Raw genomic sequence first — 13,483 nt, forward strand, 5'->3', positions numbered from 1 at the left:
CTTTATTGAATCACGGGGATTGTTTTTTGCAGGGGGGCTTGCTTCCTACTGTAGGTGACTGTGCCCCCCAAATCCCCTGCTAATTAAATATACTAACTCAGAGATTGCACCAACACAGGTTAAGTGCATATTCCCCAACCCTGGGAATTGTACAGTCTCACACACATGTGGACCAGCTGCTGAGCTATTGACCAAACACACACACACACACACACACACACACACACACACACACACACACACACACACACACACACACACACACACACACACAAAACATTCTGCAGGGAACCCATATGTTTATATCTATATATTTAATAACTTTCTCTCTGTATATATATATATATATATATATATATATATATATATATATTTATCTGTATATCTTGTGAAGATATGTGAAGGCTGCCAGCCTAGTTAGATAGAATTTTGTAGATAATTCTGTCATTTGTAAATATTAGTATAAGCCACAGGCTTGTTCTCTTAAATAAGAAAATGTTATTGGATGTTGAACTTCAAAAATGTAACCGCATTGCACTCTGCTGGAGGAAAGCTGATAAGTCAAGCATTGTATAATTGTTTGATCTCAAAACCCAGAGCTGAGATGTCTGGATGAAGGAATTCTTCCTATTGTTTTTAGACCAGAGTTAATTGCTAGAATTTACATGTATAATGTTGTTTATTGCTGTGTTTTCTGACCAGGTGCAAGCTTACTAAGAAATGTAAATGTACAGTTTCTGTCAGCCCGGGAACCAGAGAATATTAAGAATGATGTAATGTAAAATGAGTCGACATTTAAAGGATTTTCTCAGAGACAGAGAGACAGCAGTATGTATTTGTCTTGAGAACATCCAACTCACCAGCACTCTGCCTGTGTTCTGTATGTAAGTAGGATCTTAGACTTTAGTGTCTCTCTTAGAAATAGTTAGAAAATAGGAAGATTAGACTAGTTGTTTTCTGTATTGATGTCAGAACTATTCTACTGTATTATTTTAAGCATTTTCCTGTGATTTCTGAACTCCTGACTAGCACTGTGTAGTAGGGGGCACTGTCTTGTTTTTTTATTATTTATTATTAAATATTTTTAAACCTTTCAACTGTGACTGCTTAATGTAGAGACAATTTAAGATCTAGAGTACATTGCATGTATATAGTGATACTGGCCAAGCCACTCCAATAAGCCTTAAAAAGTCCTGGTCACACTTACTAACCGGATACTAATACTGCACAGAAATAATTGGATACCTATTGGTAAGGGCCTTTTTAGTAGCTGATAAGTAAGGGTCCTGATGGCAGTGATTGCTACCTTATAGCTTGGACAGAAGGGGCACAGCCAGTGAACCTATGCCAGCCTTCCTCAGGAGTGTATGTGTGGTTGTATACAAGTCATATCTCAAAGTGTGTGTGTATGTTTCAACTACTTGGGCAGGGACATGAAGCACTGGTTGGACAGAAAGAGTGCTAGGAGGATTTGGCTTGGGACCCTGGCTAAGGACCCCACTGTATAGCTGTGCCAGTGGGGAGACTTATTGGGGATTTGGAGAGAAAGGGAGAAACCAGCCCCAGACTGACTGTGATCTCTTTGTGCTCTTAAGGGAAATTGTACTTTACTGTGTGTATTTGTTATCCTTCCCAATGTGGACGCCCCTCGCTGGTGTTAGTGGTGAGGATTGAGGCTCCTTGATTGCTGGGCCAGTGCATCTCTCTCTCTCTCTCTCTCTCTATATATATATATATATATATATATATATATATATATATATATATATATATACACACACACACACACACACACACACACACACACACACACACACACACACACACATATAAAACAGCTTATGTTCAATGAACAAATGCATATTCTTCATCCGCAGGTTTCACTGACTTACTTTGCACTTCAAACACAGCATAATGGCATCATATTGCTCTTTGAAAAACTCACTCAAAGCATCCCAAATGACTTAAACTGCTTAACTTTACAAATCAATGGTTGGTCCTTGTGGACTGTTTGTGTTTTTTCAAAGTTTTTTTATCCAGTTTTGTGGTCGGCTATACGTTGCACATTACATATTGGTAATGGAAGTTGCTATTAAGGAACTTACGAGCTCAGTACGAAAGCTCACGGCTTTGGTTTTAAGAGAGGGAGCCAATGTATATGATTTGGGCGTAAACACCCTCACTAGTACCCAAGCAGACTTATTCACTCTGCATTCACCTTTAATCGATGGCATGGTAAATGCTAAAAACAGTGCCAACAATAGTTCTGCTTCCAATGATGATCAACTGGTTAGACGTAATTCTAACACTAATCCTTTCTCCAATGGCAACCTACTGGAAGGACATGACTTTGCAGTATGGTTTTGGTTACCAGAAATGGACTTCTCAGGCCTGAATGAAGTGAGGCACAGTATGCCTTCCCTAAAGATCCAGATAGAAAACTTCAAAAAGGTTTGCAAAAGATACAGAGCCCTACAGTTAGATAATATGTTTCTATGGAAGTCGCTGGCTCTAAATCAAGTTCCCAAGGGGCTGAGATTGTGGAAACAGCCCATGGGTGTGGATTCAGGTACAACAGCATACCGCAAATTGATCGACTTTTCGATAAGGCTGGATTGGAGATGATGGACATAATCATTAGAAACAACCAAAGTAAGTTAGCTAAACTACAAGAAGAAATCACTATGTTAAACCAAAGCATTATGAATGACTTTTTGTACAGTATAGGAACAGTTATCTAAATGTTTTAACGTAGAGGAGTTTCTTAAAAAGAATATGAGTGTGAAACAGAAAAAATTAGTAGAGACACCAATGATTACCAAATGAATTTGGCATACCCAGTGGGTTCTACCCATAGGATGCCTAATACAATGCATGACAATACTAATAGGGTGGACTGTGAGGATCAGGAAATATTGCTGGACAATGAGAATGATGAAATCCACCCTCATGATGATCATCATTTTTTGGAATAGACTTCCCAAGTGAGGAGGTCGAAAAAACTGAGGAACAAAGGGAACAGAGGTTACAGGAATTTCCAACCGAATGGACAATACAACAGGGGTGGACAAGGGGGGAACAGGAGATATTAAGGGATAACTTGATGTTTTTTAATACACCCTGTAATGATATAGATGACAGTGACCTCAATAATGATCAAATGGTTTGTTATCTGCAGAAAAAGCAAGGATTTACTATGTATAACTACACTAATATGGTGATACACTTTCATTTTGATTTAAGTAAAGGTACAACTTTTGTGCCTAATTTTCATGTCGATATAGCAGATGTTCTACCAAACCTAAAATTATATACTAGACAGTTAAATTTGAAAATGTTTTTTTCTTACAATCAAGTTAATAGTAACATGAACAAAGAACATTCATTACAGAGGAAAAGTATTTTTAATCCCCCCCCCATAACCCGGACATTCTGGCCTTTGAAAAATTGTGTGAGAAAGATTTTAGAAAACTTGTAACCAAAAATAAAGGTGGTATGGACAACTTGACCCCCGATGAAAGAATAACCTTAGATGTAGATTTAGTAAAAAATAGAGATCACAGATACATGAAACCAGATAAGGGAGGGGTTGTCGTTATGATTACCATAGATTGCAGTTCCAAGATGTATGAGATTCTTAATTATGCAAACACTTATGATAGAGTGTCTAGGAATGAAGTGAAAAGCTTACACCAACATTGATCTGTATTTACTGGATGCATTATTTCAGGGTTTACTGGATCAAGCAGAATTCAATTATTTAAGTGTTGACCATCCAGTCATGCCGGTCAACACTCCAAAAAGTCCACAAAGATGTATACAACCCACCATGTAGACCTTTAGTGGTGGCAAAGGGTTCCAAGACTGAACCCCTAGCAGCATTTGTGGACAGATGGGCTAAGGCAGCCCTGGAGAGTGCCGAGCATATTCTTAAGGATTCCTGGCATTGCTTGGAACATTTAAGAACAATGGAGGATGATGAAAGTTACACATTTCTTACAATAGCTGTGATAAATTTATTTACAGTAATACCTCACGATCATGGGTTAGACATGTTCCATGAAAGTCTTCTGCATAGTAATACAATTGATAAAGCTAAAATCAGTCTCCTGCTGGAACTTATGGAGATAATACTGAAAAACAATTTTTTAAGTTTTGAAGCAGAACTTTTCCATCAAAGGACAGGGGTAGAGATGGGGGCCAGGTGTGCTCCTGTCTTTGCTAACCTGATCCTTCTTCACTGGGAAGAACAACATGTGTTTTCTTCAAAATTTATGAATAGCATGAAGCTGTACAACCTCTTTCTTCAGATTCACATGTACTTGGCATCCATGTGAAATTAATCGTTTAGACATAAAATTGACTAAGACACCACAAGGTTCTTTGTTATTATTTACAAGTTGTCACCCATTGCATCAAAGAAGAGTATCATTAAAGGACAAATGGTGAGGACATCCCATTTAGTTAGTGACAATAGTACTTTTAAAAATGAGATATATAAGTTGATTGGAATGTTTTTTGAGAGGGGTTACCCTTTAAAATTGTTACTGAGTGTCAAGAAAGAGATTATGAAGAAAAGAGACACTGCTTTTACCCCGATTTTAAGAACTAGCAATGTAGTAACACACATAGAAAAAGCATCTAAAGCATCAGATGTTTTTGTACTGAAATATAACAACTTGGCCTCCCAACTGGTTTTAGCCTTGACTAAATGCTGGAATGATTGCTTGGATGCAAGTACAAAACTGAAATTGTGTAGTGATCCTAAAGTGGTTTTTAGTAGGGGAAAGAATAGTAAAAATGTTCTTGAAAAACACAATGTATACACTAAACACCACACTTCCTTGATGTTTAAGTGTGGGACAGATTTATAAACGATGGACCATATGTGTTGATCAACAATTATAACTTCTCTGTAGGATGCCTGGAGAAATGTAACTGCAGTATGTCCATGCTAGTATACATTGCAACCTGGACTGCCTGCAATAGTTTCTACATAGGTAAAACTATCTGCAGGCTTTGGGACAGGATATCGGAGCATTGGAGGTCCATTAAGAACAAAAATGTGCATAATGCACTATACTTGCATAGTACTCAATGTGTGAATTTTAAAAAAATTATCTTTTTTGTCATAGATAGGGTCCACAACAAAGAGAGGTGACCTTAAAATAGATGTTGAGGTTAAGGAATTTAAATGGCAACTTAGGCTCAATGCTGTGAGCCCGCCTGGGTTGAATGACAGCATTTCCCTATTGCCAATTTTGAAACAAAGGGCATGTGTGATTTAAGATTGCATCTATTTGTTTATTACAATACTGCATCAGGTTTCTTTACACAACCAATTACATTTTTCATATTTTGTGTACGAAAAGTTGTTTTCATAAGTTCATTTTAAAACCTTTTTGTCTCAGTTTCATGAGGGTGTTGCACTGTTTTTTAACAAAAATGCATATGAAGGGAAGTGAATAGTTGTTTGGCATGAAGTTTTACTAACATTTTAGTATTTTATTATGTTAAAAGGAAGTGATTTTTTATGATGTTATTTAAAGTATGATTATTGATTGGTGGGAATGGATTCAAAGCGTAGTATTTAAATGATTGTTTTATTTGATCCAAATGACTCTGAAAAAGCCATAGTGTGATTGGCAAAAGCGCTTAGTCATTTGGCTGTTGTCTTTTACAACAAAGTGAAACAGCTGACCCACGTTGTCTGGATATATTTTTTATTTTTGGTTTATTGTTTAACTTTACAAATCAAAAGTCAAGATACAGCTTTCATGTGCTTCCCTTTGTCAAGGCATATTCCTTATCTGCTATCCATTACCTCATTAACATCCACTGATTGCTGTCTTCAACAGGTTGAGACTTGACATTAACAAGGTGCCCCTTATGTTGCATCTGCACCATAAAAATCATTGTCCTTTCATTTTTCCCCAAATGTGCAGCTATCATTTTAAAGATGGCAAACTTACTCTGCCTTTTGCACCAAAATCAAATTTATAAACACACTTTATATGCACTTTTATCATTTATACTAGGCAGATAGGCTAAAGGGAGTGACCAACAGTGTAAAACAGTGCAATACCCCCCTGATAGTCACTGCTGATGGTTCTTAAGCAGTAAATGTTTCCTAACCAAAACTTACAATGCTTATATTGAATTCTGCTTCAGAATAAAGGTTATCATTGTACAGAATAAGATGGGAAATGGAGGCTGCTTTGGGCCTTGGAGGAACCAGCTGGTTGGCATGAGCAAGGTGGGAGTGAAAGGAACGTTGAAGTGTATTTAGAATAAGAGGAGGAGGAGAAAAAGCATCATTAAAGAAAAAACTCCACCTTCTCCTACAGTTTAACTCAACTCTTAGTTTGATTTTCCCCCTACAGTACAGTTCCAGTATTGTGTAGGTACCAGAAGCATGTTTATACTGCATAAAACTTTCAATTTCTTGCTGTGGAATCAAAGGAAGGGAAAGGCCACCCACTTTTTTAAACTCAACTTCTCACATGATGTCTCTGTCAGACAAGGACTACAATCTCTTCAGTCTCCAATGCTCAGAAAGACGTGGAGGGGACAACACTCCCTTCGCACTAAGGAGTGTCAGTGGTTCAGAGGCAATTGTCACCTCTTAGTACTGAAATGCTACTCTTTAAACTTTAAATGTTTGTTGTTTACACTACTTTAGATTTTAACATGATATAAATGTAATATCAAAGATATCTGTGACATTTAGACAAAAGTCAGAAAAAAAAAAAAAATATATATATATATATACTTAGTACCAAAGTGGGGGAGGGAACTGTCATTTCTTCTTAGATTATAAAAAAAGATATTTTGAAGAAAGGCCTACGATTTAGCTACTTTTGTGTTTCCAGCTGTATAACTCCTTAATATACTGTAAAACAAGCTCTGAGACACACACTAAAATGAGGGCCATTTAAGCAATAAAAGAAGCAGACCTGACAGTGACTGAAACTAATCCTGTTATATGTCCATGACACGGGAATACACCACTACCTCCTTATGTGTAGCATGACTCATATACAACACACCTGAAATGGATTATGGGAAAGAGAAAGGCATTAAGAAAACCAAGATCATGTTGATATGTCAAGCCCCAGTGGCAGCCATTTAGCAGTAAACATATTCAAAGTCTATAAGAAGCAGTCAGAGTGATTGTAAGGTGTTAAAATATCTTAGAAAACAAAGACAGAGTGAAAAAAATAATTTTTTTTTTTATTTCTATGGTGGAGTTTATATTTAACACAACAAGGATACGGTGGTAGGGCTACGATAAGTAATGACAGTAAATTGCTGTGGCTCTAGAATCTTTAATATTAGAAACATGCCTTACTGTGCAGCATTCTTGTCCTTATTCACAGATTCACAACTAATAATGCAGAAGGTAAGTCATTTACACAAGAAAAATAATGCTTGCCTTTGACTTACAATATCACTTCAAAATTTTACGAAAGTACAATTAAAAGAACTACAGCTGAGAAAATGTGAAACAAACTCAATACAGAATATGAAAAATGTCCTGCCACTGCACTCATCAGCTACATAGTCAGTCAGTAATAAGGTTACACAAGCAGATTTGTCTGTAGAATTGTTTGTATGTATGTCTTCTAATACTATGCAGTTTTACAAAGCTTTGTTTTATACTCTGGTAGATTACTCTGTCAGGAGTAAATTACTTGATTAAAATTAGTTATTGTCAGCCAGTGTAGTAAATACCAGGTGGAACACTTTTTTGCTATTTTTTTAATGACTGACTTATTCTTACTGAACACAATCACCTATTCTGGGGTCGGGAGTATCAGATACTGATGTAGTAAAATAACTTGCTTATAAGTAGGCTTTGTGGCACAGACAGAAGAATTCCTGAATGTTACCCAACTGACCAAGGTTTGGCTAGTGAGCACAGTATGTCATCCCATTCATCATGTGAGAAGTGGAGGACAGTGCCAGTAATTTTTCAGTGCATGAGCATCCTGTGCTGAAGAATATTTGCTGGCTTATGTGCAGACCAAAGGAAACAGGATATTGGCTCACCAGGCAGAGGATATGCACTGTAGCGGGGTTTATGTAAGGAAATATGTACTTGGAACTGTAATCCCTGTTATGGCAGTATACTATCTAGCCATCGCAGAGTGGGAGATAAGGCATATGTATAACTCCTGTTTCTACCTAGGATGATGGCCTTCCAGTGGTTGGCTTTTACATTTCACTGCCAAGAAGACAATTCCCCTACCTCCTATTAAACTGCTGTTTCCATATAGGACAAGGGAAATGTAGCACTTACCATCATATTTGTGGGTTTGGTCCTGCCTGTAGAGGATCACAGACTGATCAACTCACTTACCTGGTTATAAAATAATTAAATTAAATTTAATGAAAGTAAAAAAGGGACAGAATGGGCCAGCTCATTACTGGACTAACCTGATGGTTGAGCAGGTAAGGGGCCAAATTAAAATGGCATGCTTTTGAACTCTGTGAAGATTTTAAGAATCAAACCCACATGTGCTGGATGATTTTAGCTTATTCATTGTTTGTTAAAGCAGCTTAATTTTCAGACTATGGCACTCAGGCTGTACTATACTTATGTTTGTTAGTAGCTAAGTTTACTTCATATTATATTGTCTTTTTGGTAATTTTTCTAGGAATATTATAATGAGGGAGCTGGCACCTCAGTTTCACATTCCTTGGTCCATTCCAACAGAAGCAGAAGATATTCCCATTGTTCCTACTACATCTGGCACCATGTGAGTATGAGACAGACAAAGTAACTTCCACTGATGGGACAAAAGAAGGGGGGGGTGTCAGTGTTATCAAACAAGAGCATGTGCTGATTTATAAACAGCCAAAGTAAAAGGAACAGAATGTGATTTTTACAGCACACCATAAAGATATACTGTGTGAAGCTTGTTGCAGCCATTTTACACATGCTGTGAGTTGGACTTTCTCATAATTACTCCAGGCAGCTGTCAGTGATGTGGCGCGATTTTCTTTTATCATGTGTCAGCAGTAAACATTTCTGCATTTTGAATTTGAGAGGCACTTGCAAGTTCAATGGTTTGCTCATCATCTCAGTGTATCTGTGTATCTGTGTGCATGTGTGTGTGTGTGTGTGTGTGTGTGTGTGTGTGTGTGTGTGTGTGTGTGTGTGTGTGTGTGTGTGTGTGTGTGATTGTGTGTGTGTGTGTGTGTGTGTGTGTGTGTGTGTGTGTGTGTGTGTGTGTGTGTGTCTGTATGTGTGTGTGTGTGTGTGTGTGTGTGTGTGTGTGTGTGTGTGTGTGTGTGTGTGTGTGTGTGTGTGTGTGGATTTGTGTGTGTGTGTGTGTGTGTGTGTGTGTGTGTGTGTGTGTGTGTGTGTGTGTGTGTCTGTGTGTGTGTGTGTGTGTGTGTGTGTGTGTGTGTGTGTGTGTGTGTGTGTGTGTGTGTGTGTGCATGATTGTGTGTGTGTGTGTGTGTGTGTGTGTGTGTGTGTGTATGTACTCCTGTACAACTATGTAGAGTGAGACTTAGAGGCTGTATAACTATGTAGAGTGAGACTCAGAGGCTGTATACTGATTTTGCAGATTTGTCAAAAGAGAGATAAAATGATAGCTGTAGCAGATAAATCTGGAGCTGGTTATACTAAACACAAGAAATCAACAAAATATAATGTTCAAACTTCAGCACTGATAAATGCTCCTTTTTGTGACTTCCAACTTAGCCTTTGCCACCAGTTGATTTTCAGCAAGTGTCTTTTGGTGGCACATCCACTGTTGTGTCTTATTCTTCCTATTTGTGGACTGGACAATCTGATAAAAGTGTCAAACCAGAAACATGCAAGACATGTTTCCTCATATGCAGGTCTCCAACAATGAGATACGTCAGAAGTCTTGGTGACAGGAGAGCTGTGCATATAAATAATGTAGCCAAATGTAAATTGCGATCCCACACATAAAAAATCAATTTATTTAGTGAGCCACCAGCCCCAAATAAATAAGTTCACTCTATGTTCACTGCAACTTAAGGTAAATGGTTTGTTCAGTGCAGGGGATAGAGTGTTTTGGTGGAGATCTGGTTTTGTGTGCATGGTATATCCAGCCCCAGAATGTTTGATGCATCTCTGTAATGAATAACTACATGTGTAGAAATATACTTTGTATGCATCATTTTCAGCAAATTGTATTGTTATGTCATCTAGTCAGGCAACAGAGTGTTTTGGATTTCTGGCTGTTTATTTGTATTATTTATTTATTTGGCATTTGATAACCTGGTAAGTGGTCTGCCTGACTGACTCTTTTAAGTCATGACCTGGGCTCCAGAGGAGCAAAGTACATAATACAATAAAATAAATCAATATTAAAAGTTAAAATACATCAGGTAATAACAAAAAAAGCATATCAAAATTACCATTTTGGAGTAGCAATAAACAATATTAAAGCAGTGTGGAAGTATGTACAATATTTACATTATATACTGAATGGAGTTGTCTTAGCAGATGATATCTATATACAGTACTTGTAAATGTTACAGTAAGTCATGAAGCCTATAGCAACTTATCCATTTTCACAAAAGCTAATGCAGGCACTTTCTTCTAGAAGTATCCCTTCAGTTTAGCCCAAAACAATCCAATATTGGCTGATAATGTATTTACTGGGTAGCTGATTGCATGTTGCTGGTGAAAGTTTAGCGAAGACCCTTTCCTCTATGGTAGTGCCTGAACATAGTCACATTAAAGTGATACCATCATCCTGACTTCCTGTCTATAAATATGATGGTTCTTAGTGGGATCATTGACCCGGCACGACATGTTTGAAGTGACAAGTAGCAGAGTAGCTGAGCTTGTAACCTGTGGCCATTCAAATCTCCTTATGAGATCACAGTCGTAGGTATACTTGTCAACTAGAAATGCAAACTGACATTTTGTTTTCCAGTACCTGTAGTTTTTGAGTGTGGGTGCTATAGTAAAGTGTTTGTAAAGGTAGTGCATATTCAATTTTGAGAATGAGACTATTTCTTGCTGTAGACTTCCCTGGAGTTGGGGATAATAGGTGCGGCATTGTGTAGCAAAGTTTCAGCTTTGAATGTGTTTTGTTGACATTGTCAGTATGCCTTAAGAATGTTAAGGTAGGGTCAAGGAGGACTCCTAGATGGGGTTTGGATTATTGTCCAGTTTTTGAGGACTAGCAGATAATGCTAGATGTTTTTTTTTTGGGGGGGTTGTTGTTAATTACAGAGATTAGAGAAATTGCCCTTTAATATATGCTGAAGCCTAAAAAGGATTGGATTTGCCAATAAAACAAGTAGTAGATCATCTGCATACATAAATCATATTGATATAGGGTAGGTCATAAGGTAAGTCATTTGTAAATAACACTCTCCAACACTTTTGATACTGTCTCTCACCGCAAACTACTTCACACTCATTCCTTCTTAGACTTCTCCACTCCTACTATTAACTGGTTTACTAGGTATCTGTCCAGCAGCACACACGCACTTAAATGTCTGTGTGCCTTCTTTACATCCCTGACGGTTTTTACCGGCATGCTTCAAGGTTCAGACATTTGCTTTACAATGCATTCATCAGTAGTCTTTCAGGTGCCTCATCTCATGACACACTCACCAAATACGCTGCTGTTCTAGTCTGCTCTTCAAGCTCCCTCTCCTTACTACAGAGTAGCATCCAAGAATAGACTGTCTCATTCTCAATTGCTTCTTAACCCTAATAAAATCAAATTAATGCTCTTTACTCCAAGGTCCTACTTCAATAAAATGGTGACCCTTACAGTATTTTCACTATAAATACTTAGCTGGAAATGGTCTCTGAAACATAATTATTAGGCATTACCATTGACAACCAACTAAAATTTGATACTTATATGCAATCGTTATTAAGAAAAAAGCTCACTTTAAATTAGGACTTTTCTAAAGAGCATATTCTTATTTTACTGCACTCTCACAAAATAACTCTAACCTCCTGCCTCCTACAAAGTTTACTCTATGCTTCTCCTATTTTCATGGACAGTACCTCTTCATTAACAAGAAAAAAAGGAATGGTGCTTTAACAAAGTTGCTTAATCTGCAACTGAATTCTCCAGTTTAATACATGATTGACTTGCCCTCAAACACCAACACTGACTTGAATTCTCTGACTACCTTTGACTTTCACAGTTAAAAGTAGATCATAGGATCATAGAAGATTACTAGGCTTTTGGCTCAGAGGCCCTTATAAGCTTAGCCAAGAGTTTAGACAAGTCAGCACCCAAAGCCCCTGTCCAGCAGGGACATAGATGGAATCCCAGGGGGTGTATTTTCTGTTTCCCATCCAGTTATCCAGTTATCCAGGTTGTTCTTAAAAAGGAATAATGAGGTACTCTGCTTGATGTGGAGAGGGAGTCTATTCCACAAATGGGGGAGTCTTTGGGACACAAATCTGTACCTCCAAGTCTTATTGATATCAAAGACCATGCTGAGGTTGTGTATACGGGTTGCTTGAGTGGAGCTTGACTTGCAGATATGCAGCAGTCCCATCAAGGTGGGGTCTGAGATTGCCAGGTCACCACTGAGGAGTCTGTATGAAGCTGAGTAGAGGGACAGGGCCTTTACCCTATCTTTGTACGGTAGATGTTTGAGGCCCTGGATTCTCTTGATGAGGAGTCTGTGTGGTCTCTCCAGGTGTTGCATATGCTTTGCGAGGTACATGACGAAGGGGGTGTTGTACTCAATAATTGGCCTTATAAGGGAAGAATACAGGGATGTTATGACCTCTTTGTCCCTGGATGAGATACCCTTACTTATGAGGTGGGCCATGTAGAAAGCTTTTCGTACAATGGAGGCAACATGGTGGTCAAAAGTCAGTTTGCTATCAACCTGGTAGCCCAAATCCCTTACTACTGATTGTGTACTTAGGACATTGTTATTAATGTGATATTATGAGTACATTTTTTTTCTGTTCAGGGAATGTTGTATATATCATAAGCTTGATGTATTGTATCACAGTATTTTATTTTGAAATAATTTTGTATACTTATTTCATCATGTTAAACTTTTAAACATTTTTGGAGATTTTCTTCTCAGGCCTGTATTGAAAAGGGGTCTTGCATGGCTCAGTTGGACTGTCTTGGTTAACAAACAAATAAGTAAAAATAAATAGCCCCAGACCATGGTGTACTTTCTCTCTCTGTCCCTCTGTAGTGCCTTTCTCATTTACCTTGTGAATGAGCAAGGCAGCCAGCCACATATACACACATAGGGTTGGAGAATTAAACCCTTCATAACTAAGTAAAGTTCTCTCACATAGCCCTTCTAAATGCATCCTGTTAGCTGAGCCAAAACATGGTCTGCAAACATATAGTCAGCTGACAAGGCTGAGACATTTGTTCTAGGATTTCTCATGGGAGCTTTGCACCATACAGGACTCTTTAACACTGTATTAGATGACATTGTTATCCTGTTAGGGATTAGCTGAACGTGTTTCAGTCACTCTGACAGC

General features: G+C 37.9%; 1 protein-coding gene across 2 annotated transcripts in view; it reads left to right on the forward strand.

The window, feature by feature from the left end:
- LOC122806915 (inositol hexakisphosphate and diphosphoinositol-pentakisphosphate kinase 2-like) overlaps positions 1 to 13,483 on the forward strand; it is a 1,544,141-nt gene that overhangs the window by 686,901 nt on the left and 843,757 nt on the right. For both annotated transcript variants that reach the window (XM_044077730.1, XM_044077729.1), the window contains one exon: positions 8,661 to 8,762. In XM_044077730.1, the coding sequence (XP_043933665.1) occupies positions 8,661 to 8,762 (102 nt within the window). The remainder of the gene's footprint in view (positions 1 to 8,660; positions 8,763 to 13,483) is intronic.

The sequence above is a fragment of the Protopterus annectens genome, chromosome 7.part0 (assembly GCF_019279795.1).
Source record: "Protopterus annectens isolate FY-2018-M chromosome 7.part0, PAN1.0, whole genome shotgun sequence".
In the NCBI taxonomy this organism is placed as follows: Eukaryota; Metazoa; Chordata; order Ceratodontiformes; family Protopteridae; genus Protopterus; species Protopterus annectens.